This window comes from Lepisma saccharinum, chromosome 27 (genome assembly GCF_977018435.1).
Source record: "Lepisma saccharinum chromosome 27, izLepSacc3.1, whole genome shotgun sequence".
Lineage (NCBI taxonomy): Eukaryota > Metazoa > Arthropoda > Insecta > Zygentoma > Lepismatidae > Lepisma > Lepisma saccharinum.
The window spans coordinates 57,007,326-57,025,863 of NC_139255.1; the positions used below are offsets into that span (position 1 = coordinate 57,007,326).

The following is an 18,538-nucleotide window of genomic DNA, read 5'->3' on the forward strand; positions in this document are numbered from 1 at the left end:
GTAGCTGCAGCATCCATAGCAGAAACGCCGGGGTTGTTGGGTCGCACTAGACAATCCTTGATTCGCCGTTGTCGCCTCTGCTTGGAAGTACATGGTGGACACTTTGAAAGCCGTCTGTGATGAGGTTCCCTTCACATCTCCATTAAGCATACTGTGTGTCCTTCAGGGTATGCAACCTATGACAGTTCATTTTTTTCGTTTTTACGTCATGGTGCCCTTCGCTCAGGAAATTTTCTTTGTCTTTTGGTGCCATTCAACACATGCCAATTTTCGTCGATACCAGCTCACGCAGAACGCACACCCACCCCACTCCCGTCAACATCTTCGTTCGCGTCCTTTGGGGAATCCCTTGCGCCGACATTGCACAACATTTCCGAGTGATTTTTTGACAAGAGCGTACCCAATTTCTTAGTGGACCGCCCAACACCGACGACTTCTCTCCACCCGTCTTGCCATTATTCACTTCGGAAAATCATTTTACCTCGTTTTCAAACGTTAATAACTCGGCAACAAAGCCGTTTCCGGAATTTCGTTACATGAACTTTCCACCTTATTTTCACTCGTACAATCACCTCCCAAGCGTTGTAAACGAACTTACGAAACACCCTGTATATTACAATAATAAACTTTATATGAAAATTTAAGAAGGATCAAGGTAACTTAAATATTAATGGTTCTGTTTTTGTAAGGAATTACTACATCTACGGATATGAAACAACATATATATTACAATAATAAAGTTTATATGAAAATTTAAGAAGGATCAAGGTAATTTAAATATTAATGGTTCTGTTTTTGTAAGGAATTACTACATCTACGGATATGAAACAGCATATCCACAAAACACTTGCAAAAGCCCGATCTTTTGAATATCCAAACTCCTCACGAGAGACAGACTGGCCGACCACATGTAATATCAGAAGTGACGCCTTCTTCAGGAAATTCCCTTTACAGTGCCGCCCCGTTCAACAAGAAGCACTCAACTTTTCTCTTCTCAGAAGCCAAGATTGTGTCTCATCCAGCGTTCTCTGCTCCATAGACTACGTAGCCAATATAATAATCTGACAAGCCAAAGAGACATATTTGATAATCTGGCACGTTTTAGAAGAGTGTTGACTAGAAGTATTTTATACTATTATCTTTGTTGTTATTTTCTGTTGTTAGTACGTTCCAATGTAAAATGGTAAACGCTGCATTTGTCATCTTCTAAAATAAAATTAATTAATTAATTAAATAAATATGTTAGAATATAAACTTTATTTGGAAAGTTGAAGACCACTTCATCTAAACTAAAGCAAAGGCCTTGTTCATTGGTTGATTGATTCATTTCACTTTGCTTTTCTGCCACTTTTGGCTAACCGCTAAGAGGATGAGTGATGGATTTGATGAAGGAACACTCACAAAGAACACCCATGCCTACTGCGCTAACCACTACTCCACGGAGGCCGGGTCACGGGTTCGAATCCAAGCCTGGGAATGGGTGTGATTTTCGAGTATTCCCTCATGAATTTCATCATGCCATCACTCATCCTCATCGTAGCGATTATCCAAAAGTGGCGGAAAAGCGAAGTAAAATAAACCAAATCAATTAAATCATCTTGATCAATATTCGATTGAAATGTATTTCCTTGTAGATAAATTTGGATGTAGTGGAGGTGTCGATCTAACATGAACCGAATTGCCGCTCTGGCTTCATCAGTACAAAATATGTTCACTGTGCAAAGAATCATGCAACTCAAAATGCTTCACATTATATTGATATGTGTTACTAAGAAGTAATGCGATTCAGTTCACTCTTTCTCAAATTGTATTTTTTGTTTCTTTCCAGTGTTACCAACTATTTCCTGGTGAATCTCTCCGTGGCAGATTTGCTTGTCACCTTCATATGTATGCCGATGGCCGCCGGGCAAGCGGTGCACAGGCTCTGGTTCTACGGGGAGGCTATGTGCAAGCTCACCATGTACCTTCAAGGTAATGTTGTATGGAAACAATATAGCTTTACACTCTGTCTCGGGAATCTATGGAGCAAGGCCGCGCATAACGGCATACAAGAGGAGAAAGCGAGTGGGGCGAAGCAGTTTGCTGCCGCGTTTTCCCCTCCATGCAATCACTTTTCTCACGCGTTCGTTGGTAGAGCCCTCTCGAGTCACAACTTGCGCAGAAGACTTGTTTCCGCTCGCTTGCTCCAGAGATTCCCGAGACAGAGTAAAGTAGGCATTCTAACACTCTTGCCAACCATGGAACAGTCCATGTCCTTCCAACTCCAATAACCTACACGAGAAATTTTCAGGATTATTTCTGATAGAACAATAATACCATACAGGGAAAGAAAATGATACAGATATTGAAAAAAGAGGGAAATTGAAAAAAGAAAGAAAGAACGATAGAAACAGATGCAGAAAGAGCTAGACAAGGAGAGAAGAAAAGAAAGAAAGAGAAACATACGAAGGAAAGGAAACAAACAGGGGAAGAAACAGAGGAATAATGCAAGGTGTTCATTGAGTCTGGAACCAATGGGATTTTCTTTCTTCCTCGTTCCCTGAAAAATGGATAGGCAGGAGAGTACAGGTGGAATCAGCCCCACGGACACCCGACCTAAACCCACTAGACTTCGCTCTCTGGGGTATTCTGAAGGCACAGGTCTATGCGGGAAGAATGAAAAATCGCCTAAAACAACAAAAGTTTGATCCCTCCTGGGGGATTAGGTTGAAAATTCACCCTAGTTTCTATTCGGGCCCACGGAATGGCCTCCGTGGCGGTGCGGTCTAAGGCGCTATGCTTTGGATTCCGACTGCGGGACAGCATGGGTTCAGTCTCTGGGTTCTCGGCCTGTGTGTAGGACCGGTGGCAACCCACCATCGTAAGGCAACTGGAGAGCTACGAGTGTGTAGCGTAATCCGGTCTCGGAAATCTCCTGTAACGGATGAGGGTTCGATGTGCTGGCCCCACGTCAACCCATTACCGACTGAAGATCTCCACACCTCTGGGTAGTATTGTGAGCGGGAGACTGACAGTCGGGAGATAGACCAAGACCCTTCCAGGGTTGCGAGCCACGAGTTATTTAATGCCTAAACAAGTAAACATGATATAAAATAAGAAAAAGACTGAATAGAATGCTTTAACGCTTTAACATTATAAAATTACTTACCTGTTACGATGCTGTATAGAAAGCCTTTATGAATTCTATTTACTTCTATCTGCTATTACGACACAGTCAGGTGCAGCCATATTGAACTCTACAAGAGAAAGAAAATAATCAGTTTCATGGATACACATCTTGAGACGCTTTTTAGATAAGCTACGTAATCAGAAAATCGACACACTGGATGCTCGCGAATGGCTAGCCAAGAGGTAATTGACGAATACTACCCACATGATGATAAACCTGGCTGAAGTCTGGACCCCCTTGAGTACAATGCAAACAGATATGACTAAATTCACAAAAATGCAAGTAAAGTATGGTCTAGAATATAAGTGGAATCTGAACGATTTACAATGTGCTGTTTCTGCGAAACAAGCCTGATCAATCTATGTAAATTTAACAAATTGGTGAACAATTGGTAACGCAATTTATGTCATGACATCCACATAAATTTCGATCCGTAAATTTAAAAAATGTAACCTACAAAGAGTTTCAGAATTCGTAATATCATTGACAAATGGTGTCATCTCATTTTTGGAGCAGTGATATTAATCTTGTCATACAGAATATAGTTGCAAAACGTATTAATATGTTCTGTTCATTCAAGAACCACAACCAGTAAACAGATCCATATTTGTCACTTTCGGGATAACTAGACACAGCCAATTGTTGCTATAGTTCTTGTATATCCTTACGGCGGGCGCCCTACATGCTGGCAAGGGGAGCGGGGAATACGCCGCAGACCAACCAGACAACAGCGCTGGCGCTGAGAGTTACGAAGTGCCGGGAGGAAGTACTACGCGCACCTCGTTCCACAAGCTGGATTGGCAGCTTCCCCGCTCCCAACTTCCCTTGCCAGCATGTAGAGTGCCCGCCGTAAGAGTAGACAAGACCTATAACTAAATACACGACTCTTCTGTGCGTTCATATTCTAAAGTATTGATAATTTGAGCATTCCCAACACAGCCAGTTCTACAGAAGTTGTATAGTTGAGTGGTGTGCAGTCTGGCATAATTGTGGTAAATCCGTGTTGTGTGCTCTTCCCTTTGCTAAACTACCATTACTTGTGACGCCCACCATGCATTGAACGTTCTAAGGGGATTCTTAGAAGGAAGAGTATTCATCTGGAGAGGCAAATGAATGCCTCAACTGTTGGGCTTAAATCTCCATGAATGAAAATCGAGAATGTGAAATAGAAGACGGGATTCTGAGTGGTACTCAGGCGACCCTTCCTTGAGTCAACACTCGGCGCACATTTCCCCTTGAGTGTCTTCCAAGAACAGTAAAATTAGACCCAATACGCTGGTTGGGAAGAAAGTGCAGGGTCATGCTCACGAATATATAAAGGTCTTGGGAAGTAAGGAGAAGTGACAAGAGAATAAACGGAAACAAGCACGGTGAATAATTCTTACGATGTGGGAACTTGTGATAAGTTAGTATCGAATAGGTTACAATAGGTTACATTTCCGTTAGTTTCACTAGTAAATGCAGGGTGGTTATAAATTCTTGAGCATATTTCAAGGATTAACAAAAAAATAAGGTGAAGAAGTATCAATATTTAGTTTTCTGTCTTTAATAGACTATGTTTAATGGTTGTATTTACACGTGCAACGAGTCGTTTCACCAGGGTTTCTTGCATCACAATGTCCTGTGTTCGAGACTTCCTGTATCCCTAAATAGCTGATACCAGAGTTTTACTAGGAAGATTACGCTCGTAGTCTAAGCGAAAACGTCTTTGAACAGTTATTGCAGATTTGGTTTCATGGAACCAAAGAAAGCTTTATCTTGTACGGTAGCCATCTTGGTACTGAGCTTCCCTACCTTGCCACCATGGCGCCACGTAAGTTTTGTCGTGCGGCTTAAACTCTGACTGCTGCTCTACCACTTGCGACAAAGGAGATTTTGCTTCAATAATGTGGTGTTTTTTACATTCATGTATCAAATGTGTTCATTAATTTATAATCACACTGTATTAGAGTTACTCTTGTGTACTGAGGACCATACAGAGTGCTTGTCATTGTTGTCATTGCCTTAGGACGTCGTCGCTTTCTATTCAAGGGTCCCCGGGTACGATACCCGGTGGAGGCACATAGTGGTTCGGATCCTACTTTAAACTGTAGGTCCAGTCCCGATTAGCTTTACTTTGCATAAGTGTACTTAAAACTCCAAATCAATCAAGCATTGCCTTAGGAGGCTCATTGCTCTACCATTTAGGTTATTCCCAAACAACAATCACATTTTAACCACCCGTTCACCTACAATATTGCGTTGGTGAGAGAATCAATCTATGCGAACAAAAATATCCACAAATATAAGAATCTATTTGGCTGAAATAAACCTTTTGGCCTCTCGTCTCCCGTCTAATTTCCGCCAGGAAATACCCCCGTTGTGATTACGCGGAAGAGACGAAGAAAGAAATTCTGCGATAAGTTTTGTGTTTGCATCGCAAGCAATCCAAACCTTAGATGAATTTAATTTATTCCCCCACCCCTCCTGCTCTTTGCGTGTTGGATTTCCCACGTCATTTTCCGTAGGACCGGAAATGGAGTGTTCCCCCAAACAGAAACCTGTCAATATGCGGTAAGGATTTCGGGGAAGGAAAATAACAATTTTCATGTTCCTGACAAGTGACGTAGCTCAAGAGCAGCGTGGAAATGATCGGGTCTGGCGGTTACAAGTGGGCGTACGGCAAATCTCCGTTTACAGCTTGACTCCCTGTCTTAGAAAATACTGTTCTTTCATAAATATCACACTAATCAACTACTAGTAGAAACTAGTATACAATACAGTACACTATGCATTTTTCCAATATTACGTTCCGCGTAATAAACAGCTATTTCAAATACTGAGAACTCAGACGAAATAAACAGATGTATGAGGGTGGGCCAAATGTATTGGGTTATACTCGTATTTATGTATGTGTGTGGCGACAACCCTGTGTAGAGGTAGATCGTGTGACTGACCTAAAGATGTTCATTTACTTCATTTACTATTTATTGTTTAATTTTGTGTTTAACATGCACTATGATATATTTAAATTATCAATTTCTATTTTGTTATGTTCAAAAAACGTTGTTGAATTAATACGATGTATAATTAATTATTATGACATTATTGATCATGTAAAATTACGATGTATAAATTTCTATATGCATTTTGAGCATAGCAACGGAAAAGAAACAAAAGACTGTAGATCAATAAGTGACTAATATATGGAAAGTTTAGATAGTGACGTCCGAGTTTTCATTGAAGTTATCAAAATTGTAATTGTTATTAGGTAAAGTGAAGCATTAGGATGATCCATTGAAGTTTAAGTAGTAAGTCTTGCTTCAAGCAAGAGGTAAGGAAGGAAACCCCTACTCCATAATGGACTCACCCTAGATAGTCGCCCGTGGGTACGTGATATGAGTACGCGTCGGGCAGCAGTATCGTCCAATGGCCAGTATCAAGGAAAAACGGCTCGGCCTGTTGTCCTCTGGAGTGGTTTTGCTGCATGACAACGCGCGACCACATACGTCACCTGTTACAAAGAACATGTTGGCAACGTTTGGGTGGACAGTGTTGGAACACCCACCGTATAGCCCTGACCTATCGACATGCGACTTCCGTAGCTCTGGTCCGTTGAAAAAGGCATTGAAGGGTCGGCGCTTCACTCGGACAATGAAGTTGTGGACAATGTTCGCAACTGGCTAAAGGAGTCCTACTAGCAGAGTATTCACCGCTTGGTGAAACAGTGGGACAAGTGCTTGTGAAAATTTGAAGATTACGTTTGAAATAAACCTTGTTGGTTGCATTCTGTGGCCCCTGTTACGTTTTCATTGATCCACCCTAATAGCAACTACAGAGCATTCCCTGACATTCGCTACGAGACTCGGCGGCAAGCGGCCCGGCATCAGAGCTTGTCTTTCCCGGTGAACGGGTCCGCGACAGTCGCTTATTATAAATCTCGTAAAAAAGTTTAGAGTAACAGGGTCAGTTCTGAATAAAAGTGGAAAGAAAAATGGGGAAATAAAGTATACAAAGACAATCCGCACACCATCCGTGAGTTAAAAGAGAGTATTGTACGAGAAATCGGGGGAATTACAGTAGACGTGTAAATGCCAATTTCCTTCGGAGATGCCAGGAATGTGTTGCAGCAGAGGGACATCATTTTCAACACATTCTGTAGTCAAGGTTAGTACACAATATGAAAACTGTAATTTTAAGAGCCGATTCTAGCGACTGTCGCTGACGCGTTCACCAGGAAAGACAAGCGCTTATGCCGGGCCGCTTGCCACCCAGTCTCGTAGCGAATGTCAGGGAATGATCTGTATTTGGAGAATATGAAAGTTATCTAACCAAATTGCAAAATCGACAGACACGGCAGATATCTTCCAAAGCAAACGTTAATTCAAATCTGAAGTTCAAACTTTCTTTCAAGATAAGAAAAAGGTGAAAACTATGAAAAGGTTACATTAATTCTATTTGCCAGTTTTCCTATTTTTAATATTTGTACTTTTGTACTAATTCTAGTGTATCATTTTTCTCTATTCTTGTCATATATGTCACATTGGACTATTGTCGTAAGTTACTAATGTTAAAAAAGATAGAAAATCGTACTAAGGGTCTGATACATGACGTTTGAGTTTGAGATTTTGGTTTAAGTACATTTTATGCACAGAAATGCTAATCAGGAATGGACCTACAGTTTATAGTGGGATCCGAATCACTATGTGACTCCACTGGGTATTGAACCTAGGATCCCTTTGTTACAAGGCGATGACGTTACCACTGGGCCATCGGGGAGGCTAAGGGTACAGTATGATCCATGAGTATTATCATGCAAATTGTCCATGACTATTTTCATTAATTTTTCTCTTACATCCTATGTATTTTTAAGCGATGGATTTTTATGTATGCTGGTGCAGAAGTTGTCAACAGCTTGTTTTGAGTTTTCTTTTAATTCTTGAAGCTCTTGCTGGGTCAAATTGAACGAACATGGTGTTGGACAATCTGCAAGGTAATACTCATGGATCCCCACTGTACATGGAGAACCAATTCTATGAGTGTATATAACTGTAGAAGAGGGAGTTGTAGATAGCTCACGTGTGGATAATTTTATTTTGTATTTTTATATATTTATATATTTGTAATGAACAATAAAATTTGCGGCGTCAGAGTACAGAGTGGTTAATATTAAAAAAAAAAAAAGGTAAAGCTCTCCCCTGTGCTTAGCACCACGCCATGAAGGCGTATAGGGGGTGTGGAGGTAACGCCCCACACTTTCTTGATCCGGTCGTGAGTGGGGGTGATGTGATCAGCATCACGCCCCTGACCGCCAGGTACCTATGTTATTCGACATGGGGGCGCCGGAGCCGCTTCCAACGTTAGAAAAGTTCCCGGATTTGAACCGGCCGGGGATCGAACCCGGGACCTTTAGCATGGTAGTCAGACGCGTTACCGACTGAGCCACCGCGGCCACCACACGTAGATATTCGGATATCTATATTATCTTGATAAATAATTCATCGCATATTTTGAAATCCGAATGTCCGTTATCCAAAGTTTGTGAGCATTCCTAGAACCAACCTGTTGCATGATGAATGAAATTTCATGTGCGTTTCTCTACTCTCGTTGCAGGCGTGTCTGTGGGTGCCAGCGTGTTCACTATTACGGCGATGAGCATAGACCGCTACCTTGCCATTCGGCACCCTATGGGATTCAGGAAGAAGTTCACCAGGAAATGCACAGCGCAGGTGAGGAATACATCATATTCCATTGGGTCAAACTTTGAGTTTTCAATTACATGTATCTTATAAGTAGAGTAAATATGTACTTCTGACCACAACTTTGATTTCTTGACCAAACGACTACAAAAAGTTGAAAAACTCACTTTCTCTCCCCGTTCCGCGCCTCATTTAGTGCGCTGACGATGTTTCACGGGTGCAAAAAGGCAGTGATGAGTGAAAGATGAGCTCTCATTCTCTCATCCTTCTCATCTTTCTCATCTTTCTCATTGTTCTCTCATTCTCTTTTTATTCTCCTCTCATCCTCTCATCTTTTTTTTATTCTCTCATTTTTTTTATTCTCTTATTTTCTTATTTTTTGAAAGATGAGTGCACCTTATCGTAATTTTCCAAGTCTGGGACCAAATGTTTATATATCGTGACCTACGTAAACCTCTCCTCTCATTCTCTCATTCTCTCATTCTCTTATTTTTTGAAAGATGAGTGCACTTTATCGTAATTTTCCAAGTTTGGGACCAAATGTTTATATATTGCGACCTACGTAAACCTCTTCTCTTATCCTCTTATTCTCTCAATCTCTCAATCTCTCAATCTCTCATTCTCTCTACCTTTAGAATATTGTCGTCAACATTAGAGATGAAGTTGGAGTGCTGGAATCAACGGGGCCAAATGTTTATATATATATCGTGATCTTCGTAAACCTCTCCTCCCACCTTCTCATCCTCTTATTCTCTTATTTTCTAATCTTTTGAAAGATGAGTGCATCTTATCGTAATTTTCCAAGTCCGGGACCCAAATGTTTATATATATCGTGACCTTCGTAAACCTCTTCTCTCGGGGAGGGAACGATGTACCATACATACACACACACACACACACACACACACACACACACACACACACACACACACACACACACACACACACACACACACACACACACACACGCGCGCGCGCGCGCGCGTATGTATTGTGACGCAAACAAACAAACAAACAAACAAAATAATAATTGCTGTTTTTTAGAATACCTGGCCCCTAACCCGCCAGGGTGCGTGGTGCCCAACCCAAAAAGGTTCTAACGGCTACGGCTCTAGATAACCGCACCTCTGTAGGGTTTCACGTGTTTTTTTTTTTCCCCCAAACTTCCATGAAACCCTACAGAGGACCTCCGTAATGCATGCAACGTGTACTAACGACTCTAGTGTTATTTGATGTTGTGATATTTTTGGATATAGAGTTTTATTGTGAGATATAGATAAAAATAATTATGTTTATTATAATATTTTCTTGATGAAGATGGAGAATATGTGCGTGTTACAAATAAAGTTGCATGCTTTTTTTTTTTCTAGTGTGTGTGTATGTGTTTTTGATGTTTCGACAGCATCTGAAACGATAAAAAAGAAATTTTATTGTTAATTTTCACGTGTAAAAACAACAACAAATTTTTTTTGTGCAAATTTTCTGATTGTCTCTCGTGCTATAGTGCAAAAAAGATATTGTAACTTATAACTAATGAAATTGACATTTGTAACTGATCTGAACTAGTGAAATTCGTATTGTGCCATTGTAACTGATTGTGCTAGCACTAAAAATTTCTTATTGTGCAAGAAAATAGATGATAAAAACTTGTTAAAACTGCTCTGTGACCCTCTCATTCTTCACGTCGTAGGCGAAGGACTTCTCTGCAATCAGGATGACACTGCATAGGGTATCCTCGGGCAAGGCATCGTGGAACTCGCAGACGACCTTGATGTTGGTTCGATCGTTGACCACAACCTTCTTTCTCTTAGATGTGTTGATGACGGTCATGGGTCTCCGTGTTTTGAACTCGCTGGGCGTGTAGTACATGTCCACACTTCCCTCGGTCACGCGTTTGTAAGCCGAAAACGCTTCGTAAAGTTTGAGATAATCGTTTTTGGTCATGTCGAGGTTGTAATTCTCGCGCGGGAACACTTCGTTGCGTCCATTTTTGAGATAAACGTTCTTGATCTTGCAGTCGTCGAATTTGCTGGAATCTTTTTCCTGATTCTTGTCCCTCCCGGTCTGAAAAAGCACTACGACGAAATCTGGCATGTCGAACTGTATGTTGTTGAACTGCGTCGTCACGTCGAATTCCATGTGACTTCCCGTCGCCATCTTCTGCACGCACTGGTAACCGTGAAAGTGAATCGGTACCTGCGGACTTTTCAAGATCTCCGCTTTGTACTTGAGGGCATAGTTTGTCTCGTATTCCACCACCGGCATTCTCAATTCCATGCTCCGGATGATGCACTTGGCTGCTTCGGGTAAAGTGCTGGCTATTGGTGTGCCGTCGGCATTCAAGTTGGTGTATCGCATTATTGCGTTGTTATCGTTGGCCGCTCTTCGAAACGTGACTCTCAGTCCTCCCTTCCACATGATCTCCTTGTAATCGGAGAAGAATCCTGGAAGCAGACGCATGGGAAAGAGCACCGTGTGACTTCTCGTCGATATTTTGGCCCCTGCTTCGAATCCTCCCGCCTGATAGTATGCTGCATCCGTTTTGGATAATTTCAACGTTCCCACTGCCGTCGACGTGATGCCTGGATAATCTATTCTGTCAATGACGGTGTTGTGTTTCCTCACCTCCACCTGCGAGAACAGGTGAGGCACGAAGTTGTCTACGAGTATCAAGTTTGCTGCTGCGGGAAACGTGTCTCCGCTTTCTTTCTTCACCACGTCGAATTGAAGGTAGAGGTCTGCTCTGTGAGGATGAACGAACCCGTCGCCTACGTCAACGTCGTATTCGACCTCCCTGTTTGCCTCGTTGAGATTGGCAAACGTGCGACGGTTGGGAGGGAAAGATTGCAATTCGTAACTTTCGATTTGCTCCATTTTATATGTATGGTTATTTATTATACGTTGATCTCCACGATGGCAGTAGTTGTTGCACCTGCGAAATCCACCACGTCTCCTTTCTCGTTCGTCACCACCAACTCTATGTCGTCTATGCGGTTGCGACATACTGGAAAATAGATCGGCGAAGAGGGCGTGTAGATGATCGGTTCCATGAACTCGGAACTTGGTTTGAAAGTGGCTATGATTCCCGTCTGCTTGTGACTTCCTAACAATCCGTCCGAAGATTTCGTGATCATACCTTCCGCCACGTTGCAGTGTACGTTCAGAGTCTCTATGGCCAAAAATTTAGGAATGTTTGTTGCCACGTGCTTGATGCCAGCTTCGAGTTTTGTGTTGTTCTCGAAACCTAAAAGTTCTCCTATGGTGCCCAGGTCCACGGTCTCCGTCGCGGATAGGATTTCCACTCTGTGCGTGACCGAATTTTGAGAAAGGTACGTGCCTTTGGGTAATTGAGCTTGCAAAGTGGAAAGATTGTATTGTCCTGGCGTGACGACGATGTGTTCGCTTCCGACGCTAATTTTGTTGTTGTGCTGCGTAACATTAGGTATGAGGTACATGCTGTAGAATGCACGCAGAGCCACGGATTTAGGATAGACAATGTCGTCGTGCAGCGTGAGTTTCAAGATTGAAGATTCACTCGTGAGATGGAACACGCCCATCCTAGTGATGCTGTTTGAGGTTCCACAATGCTTTCTGGAAATCCTCGATCGTAGGGTTATTTATTTTAGAGAGAAACGCGAGCACGGAGAGGCAGAGATGACCGCAGTTCACGTCTCCGAAATCTTGAATGCGTTCGTCGTTGTAGTATATAGAGGTTTTGTTTGTTTTCAGATAATGAACTAAATTTGTAGGTGGAACACCTCCGAAAGAATCGAAAACGAATGCTTTATCATTGTCGTTTTTGTGGTAACATATCCAATGCGTGCCTGGATTTTCTTGACCGTCCAAGTTGACTACTCCGCATTCTCTTCTTTTAACGCTTGAAGGTAACGAGTCGGACATGAAAACTCCTCTGAAGTATTTGATTCGTAACGGTTCGATCAGAGATTCAATGTCTCGGTTGGTGAGTGCTTCTGTTTCTTTTTTTTAAACTTCTTCATCACGCCCTTCCCCTTCTTCTCCATGGCCAGGTTGTGACGTTTCTGTTCTTCCAACTCGGCTTTGTTCTTCTTCGAGTCGATGACGGTTTTCGCGATGGCGGCACTTCCGCCAGCCAAACTTCCAACGGCCCCCAATGCTGCTAGGATGGCCGGGATGCTGAATATGAAACCTCCGATCTTTTGCTGTTTCCGCGAACGCTGCAATCTTTTCAATTGAGGTGTGCTGAGCAGCAATTTCATTCCATGTCCTTTCGACAAGCAAGAACGTTTCTTCTCGCGTTGTTTCTTGGTGAGTAACCCATCGAGGGCACCTAGATTTTTAAGATTGGAGTATGGTATCTGGTACACGACACCCTTGGGCTTCATGTTGATGCTCTATGCGTTATTTTCGCAGTATGTTATTTATATATATTCTGAGATTTTTTCTTGTGTAGTTTTTTACGGTATGTTATTTATATATTTTCAAGGCCTCGCAGTCGCTACACAAATTCTATTACGTGCTTTGTTTTCTTGCCAAGAAGTTCCTTTGTCCCCTTGTACACGATTTTTGTTTTGTTCTCGATTAAAATAGATAGCTTCTCGTCCGATAACATGTTAGCGTATCGATCTGGTAAAAATAAACTGTATTGTGCGTTGAGCAACAGGCGTACCTTGGGACCATACTGGGTAGAAACGATTGAACCGCAAGTTATCGTGTAAGATTTGTCGACTTCCAATTCCCGAATTTTTACATACTCAAATGACAAATTTAGCATTTGTTTTAATGCTTGGAGATCACTTATTTTTTCGGTCGTCATATCAAAGAAAAATTTCAAAGTGTTAGAGAGAAATTTAATTGTTTTTCACGATGTGTGTTATTTATATATACCGAAGATTATTTTTTTTTCACGATGTGTGTTATTTATATATCAAGTTTTTTTTTGACACGTATATATATTATTATTTTTTAACAGAGGAAGAAAGTTCGTGCTTCGGAAAACGCGAGGATGTGCGTAGTGATATCTTCCTTCTCCTGCATAGACTTGTACCAATCATCAGTATACTGTCTTCTTCCCTGCATCGCCTCGTACAGTTCGTCCGACCTATCGTTTAATTTTTCCCCTGCAGCCGAAAGCAGAATGTCGAGATCACCGCACCTCAGGCCGCTGATCTCCCGAAGAAGGTCCTTGAGAACCATTTCACAAGGGATGCGAAATTCCGGCATTGTTCTTGCTATGTTTACAAGTTTATTAACATCTCCGTTAACTACCTTTTTGAATATTTTAGATAGTAGCTCGGGTGGCAAATTAGTTATGCAATCCATGTTGTTTTTTTTACTGTATGTTATTTATATACCCCACCCCAATTTTTGTTTCGTGTTCATGGCGATGGTGGTGCCCAGTGCGGCGACCCGTTCACCCAGCGATGCATCTCTGCTCACAAACCTTTCGAAAGCTGCGTGCTCTAACTTTCTGTCTGCTTCGTGACGTGCATCCAGATCCGTCTGCGTGGTGTTGTAGGCGATGTCGTGATCTTTGCATGCGGCGTCCAATAGATTCACACCCTTGTCTCCTCTGTCCAATCTTTTCTCGAGTTTGGTACCCGGTCCGCAGTACTGGTAGCCAGGTAGATGCATCTCGAAAGGTAACTTGTTGATGATGTCGTTTACGAGTCCCTTTCCTTCGGCCACGTTCCAGAATTTCGGAGGCAGCGTGTTGATGATTTTGATGAGGTAACCTATGCCCTTGTCGTCGTTCACGATGAAGTTGGAAAGTTTCGTGCTGATCATGTCCACGATGCCAACCTTCTCGTTGTAGAAATTACGGTTGCCTGCATTCTCTTCGCCGGCTATCACCAACAATCGGTCCACGAGTTTCCTCACGTCGTCCACCCAAACGAATTCTTTGGGTAACGTGTTGTAGCGTTTGACCCCGCTGCCTGTTTTGACCTGGTTCCAAATCGGTTTGATGAGATTCCTGTACTTCTCGCCGCTGCTCGATTTCACCCTATTCTGCGAGCCGTCGTTGTTTTGGTACAAGGCATCCGTCATGATTAGAATTTCCTTGTAACTCTGGTAATCTTCGTCGGTGTAATCTTTCGGCTGCTTTTTGGCAACGAGTTCCCACAGTCCCACCGTACCCGGATACCTGTTCCAACTATCCTTGTCGCCTAAATTGACTTTAATGTCGTTGCCTTCGAAGGTCACCTTCGATTTCCCAATCTTCCACACCACACCGCCGCCTTCGCTGGTTTCCATGCTGGGATACAATCCGAACACTTCATCCTTGTCGAATTTCCCCGTACTCAGGTAGTCTCGTGCCAAAGGCCCCAACTCAATTTTATCCGAAGACGAGGACGTGCTACCAATAGCTCGACGTCGTGCCGGTGCATCCTTCAGTTCGAACGGCGTCGAAGGAATGCTTGAAATAGGCGTGGGTACAGCGTAACTTTTAGCTGCGAGCGGTACGAGTTCGTTAATCAAATTTTTATTTTGTTCCGTGACACTTTTAATTTCTTTACCTAGACCGCTGATGGCATCGATCACAGGTTGATCCTGACGTTTCTTCTCTTCGTAGAATCCGCGATTTTCGGATTTCCAACCTTTGAAGCGTTTTGCGAGGTAATCGCGAAGCTTAAGATTTTCGTCTTCGATTTTTCGTTTCGTCATGACGTTATTTATATATGTCGTTTCTCACAACGTTGCAACGTTTAGAAAGTCGTTGATTTTGTTTCTGTATTTTCCGTCGTTGGGTTTCCTCGTCATGTCGATCGTAGCGAATCCGAAATCGTCACCGTTCCAGCAAGTAGAGCAGCAGCCTTCCGAAAATTGATTGTAGTTCATGTCTCCGCCTACGTAGTCATCGTACGCATGCTTGAGGTTGGTGTGATCTTGACGAAACAAACATATGAAATTAGCGTTGTCGCGTACTAACTGTTTTGGAATTTTGGAAAACGTTTGAGCTAGGTAGAAGCAATCCATTCCTTTGTGACGACCTTGCGTGAAAAAGTTGCGAATTTCATTTTGATTTTCCAGGATGGCATCGTCGAACACAACAACTGAATTTTCACGACAATCGTCGAGTGGTTTTATTTCCGAGGCGAACGTTGCAATGTCCAGACCATCGTACAGTTTCATCAGTTGCTGGTATTTGGATTGCTCTAAACTTTTCGAGAACACGTACAGGTGCCTGTTCTTCCAATCTAACCAATTTGGTGCGAGGAGAAAATTGTCCACGAGCAGTGTTGTTTTTCCACACCCCGAAGGTCCTACGATCAGACAGCGGATGCTGTCGGGGAGCAATTCACCGTTTTTTTTCTTCCTTCCACTTTCCGAATTAGGTAAACGTTTCACAACATTCCACGTACTCATAGAATCACTTTGTTTGAATCGATCCAACTTGTTTCCGGAAGTCCCAGCCATTTCACCAAAAGTTTGTTGCCTCTCTTGCGCAAAACTTTTTCGATAAGGTAGGTGTCAGGGTATTTAGTTTTAGAGAGTTCCTCCTCGTAGAAGCGCCCCAATAAAATTTCACCGCCACTGTCTTTTATTATATACGTGTGACGGTTCCCGGGTAGAACCCGAACCACGGTAAAAAGTTCAGTACTCCAGTTTCGTGTGAAACCCCTGTCAAACGTTCGCTTCAATTTACTGACCCTCACCTGTTCTCCAATTTTGTATTTAGCTTTTTTTGTCGTGGGCATGTACTTTGGACAGTAAACGCTAGAAATTAAACGTTGCTCGTCAGACCTGGTAACGTCAGCTGGCTTCATGCCTATCGTTGCGTGCCGTGTGTGATTATAGTCGTTAACAAGTTCCGGGAGAATAGTGACCCACTTGTAGCTTCCCTGAAGCGTGAAGCGTGACCACATGCGCGATTTCAGAGTGCGATTGAATCTTTCCACAATGCTGGCCTTGACGTCACTGAAGGTCGAGTAATGATGAACGTTGTGTTTCCGAATAAACTTTTGGAATACGGCATTGTAAAATTCCTTCCCTTTGTCCGTGTGCAGAAACCGAGGTCGTCTGCCGCCGCTTTCGCGAAAAATTGTCTTGAATGCTTCCGTGACGCACGTTCCTGTTTTCGCCTTCAAAGGTAGAGCCCATGCGAATTTCGAAAATGTGTCTATGACGGTGAGGAGGTACTTGTTGCCCTTGTTCAATTTATGCACGTTTTTTAACTTGCCGCTACTCATTTCGACGAGGTCGCTTTCCCAGAGGTCGTCGATTCCCTTGGTTACCACAGCCAAACGTTCGTAGTTGCGGCGTGCAGGTTTATGCAATTCTTGGACGATGGCTTGCCTAGACATTTTTTATTATTTTTAGAGATTACGTTTCAAAAGAAGCACAAGCGTGATGGGATTCAAAGAGGGTGGCACTTCGCTCGTGTTTTGAATGATCAGCTTATCGCCGGCACTCACGTCGAAAACAGTAAGATCTTCGTCTTCGTGTATTTCATATATGTTGCGCGTTTCGTTCCAACGCGCCAGAGGAATGTTTCCTGCTTTCTGGACACCACGATTCGATATCAAAGTCATGGTGGGAACGCTAGCTTTTCTGCCGTGAGACCAGTACGAAAATTCGTTTATCTGAATCGTGCCATCGAGGAGAAACTTGTAGTACGGATGATAAGGATGTAGCATGTACAGTTTGTTACCTTCGACGAAGGTGGAGATTCTCTGTTGATTGGGAACGCTGTTGATTTCGATGGCTTGCAGAGAATGCAGTTTAGCGAATTTAGTATCGATGCTAACGAGGTTGCTGTGAAGCTGACCCAGTGTGTTTTGTACGGGCACCAAATGCTCGACTATGGTATCCGTTACGGTAGAAAATGACGGTTTGATTTTCACTTCCACGTTCAACTGCTTGTAGCTTTCGTTGAGTTCTTGCAACTTGGCACCGAAAGAGGCCAGCGTCGATTCCTGCGTTGATTCCAGCACTCCAACTTGATCTCTGATGTTGACGACAATGTTCTGAAGGTTCTCGATTTGATTCAATTTCGAGCTCTTCTCGGTAAGATCGTTCACGATGATTCGCATCTCTGTAAACTGCGTGTGAAGGTCGGCGACGCTCTGCGAAGTGGGCAGCGTCGACACCAGCGAAGCAAGTTCGTCTCGAATCTGTTCCACGTTCGCTGTTTCTGTTTCCAGTCGTTTCAGCATACGTGATATGTTCCTTTTCAAGGCGTGTAATTCTTTGGAGGTGGGGAGATTGGCCACTTTACTCTCGAGATCGCTCAATGAACTTTTGATGTCACTCGAATCGGATAGTGCCGTCACCGCCGTTTTCAATTTTTCCAAATCTTCACTTGAAGGCACGCTCGTTCGTAACGATTCCAAGTCACCCTGTATGTTTTCCAGTACGTGATGAAAATGAGCGAGATTCGTTTCGACGTTCAAATTTTCTAAATATTCGATCTTCTGCTGAACCGTGCTCAACGTGTCTTGAATGCTCGTCAACACACTTGCTTCAGCGTGAATATTTTTAATTTCTTCGTTGATCAATTCCAAGGACGCCTGAAGCGTAGCGATGGTGGTTTGAATGTGTTCGAAATCTTGATAAGCCTCCAGTTGAATTTTTATGTTCGCGACGCTTTTACCGATGACCTGCAGTTCGTCCGACGATGGTAGGTTCGTCATTGTATCTTCCAAAGTCTGCAACTTGGATTTGATTTCTTCCAACGTGCCAGTGAATTCTTCTTGTAATTTAGAAACAA

At 42.8% G+C, this 18,538-nt stretch overlaps 1 protein-coding gene across 1 annotated transcript in view; it reads left to right on the top strand.

Moving 5' to 3' along the window:
- Positions 1–18,538, top strand: part of LOC145980267 (pyroglutamylated RF-amide peptide receptor-like) — a 280,425-nt gene that overhangs the window by 251,048 nt on the left and 10,839 nt on the right. The window contains exons 2-3 of the mRNA XM_083113274.1: positions 1,829–1,971; positions 8,762–8,877. Of these exons, the coding sequence (XP_082969400.1) occupies positions 1,829–1,971; positions 8,762–8,877 (259 nt within the window). The remainder of the gene's footprint in view (positions 1–1,828; positions 1,972–8,761; positions 8,878–18,538) is intronic.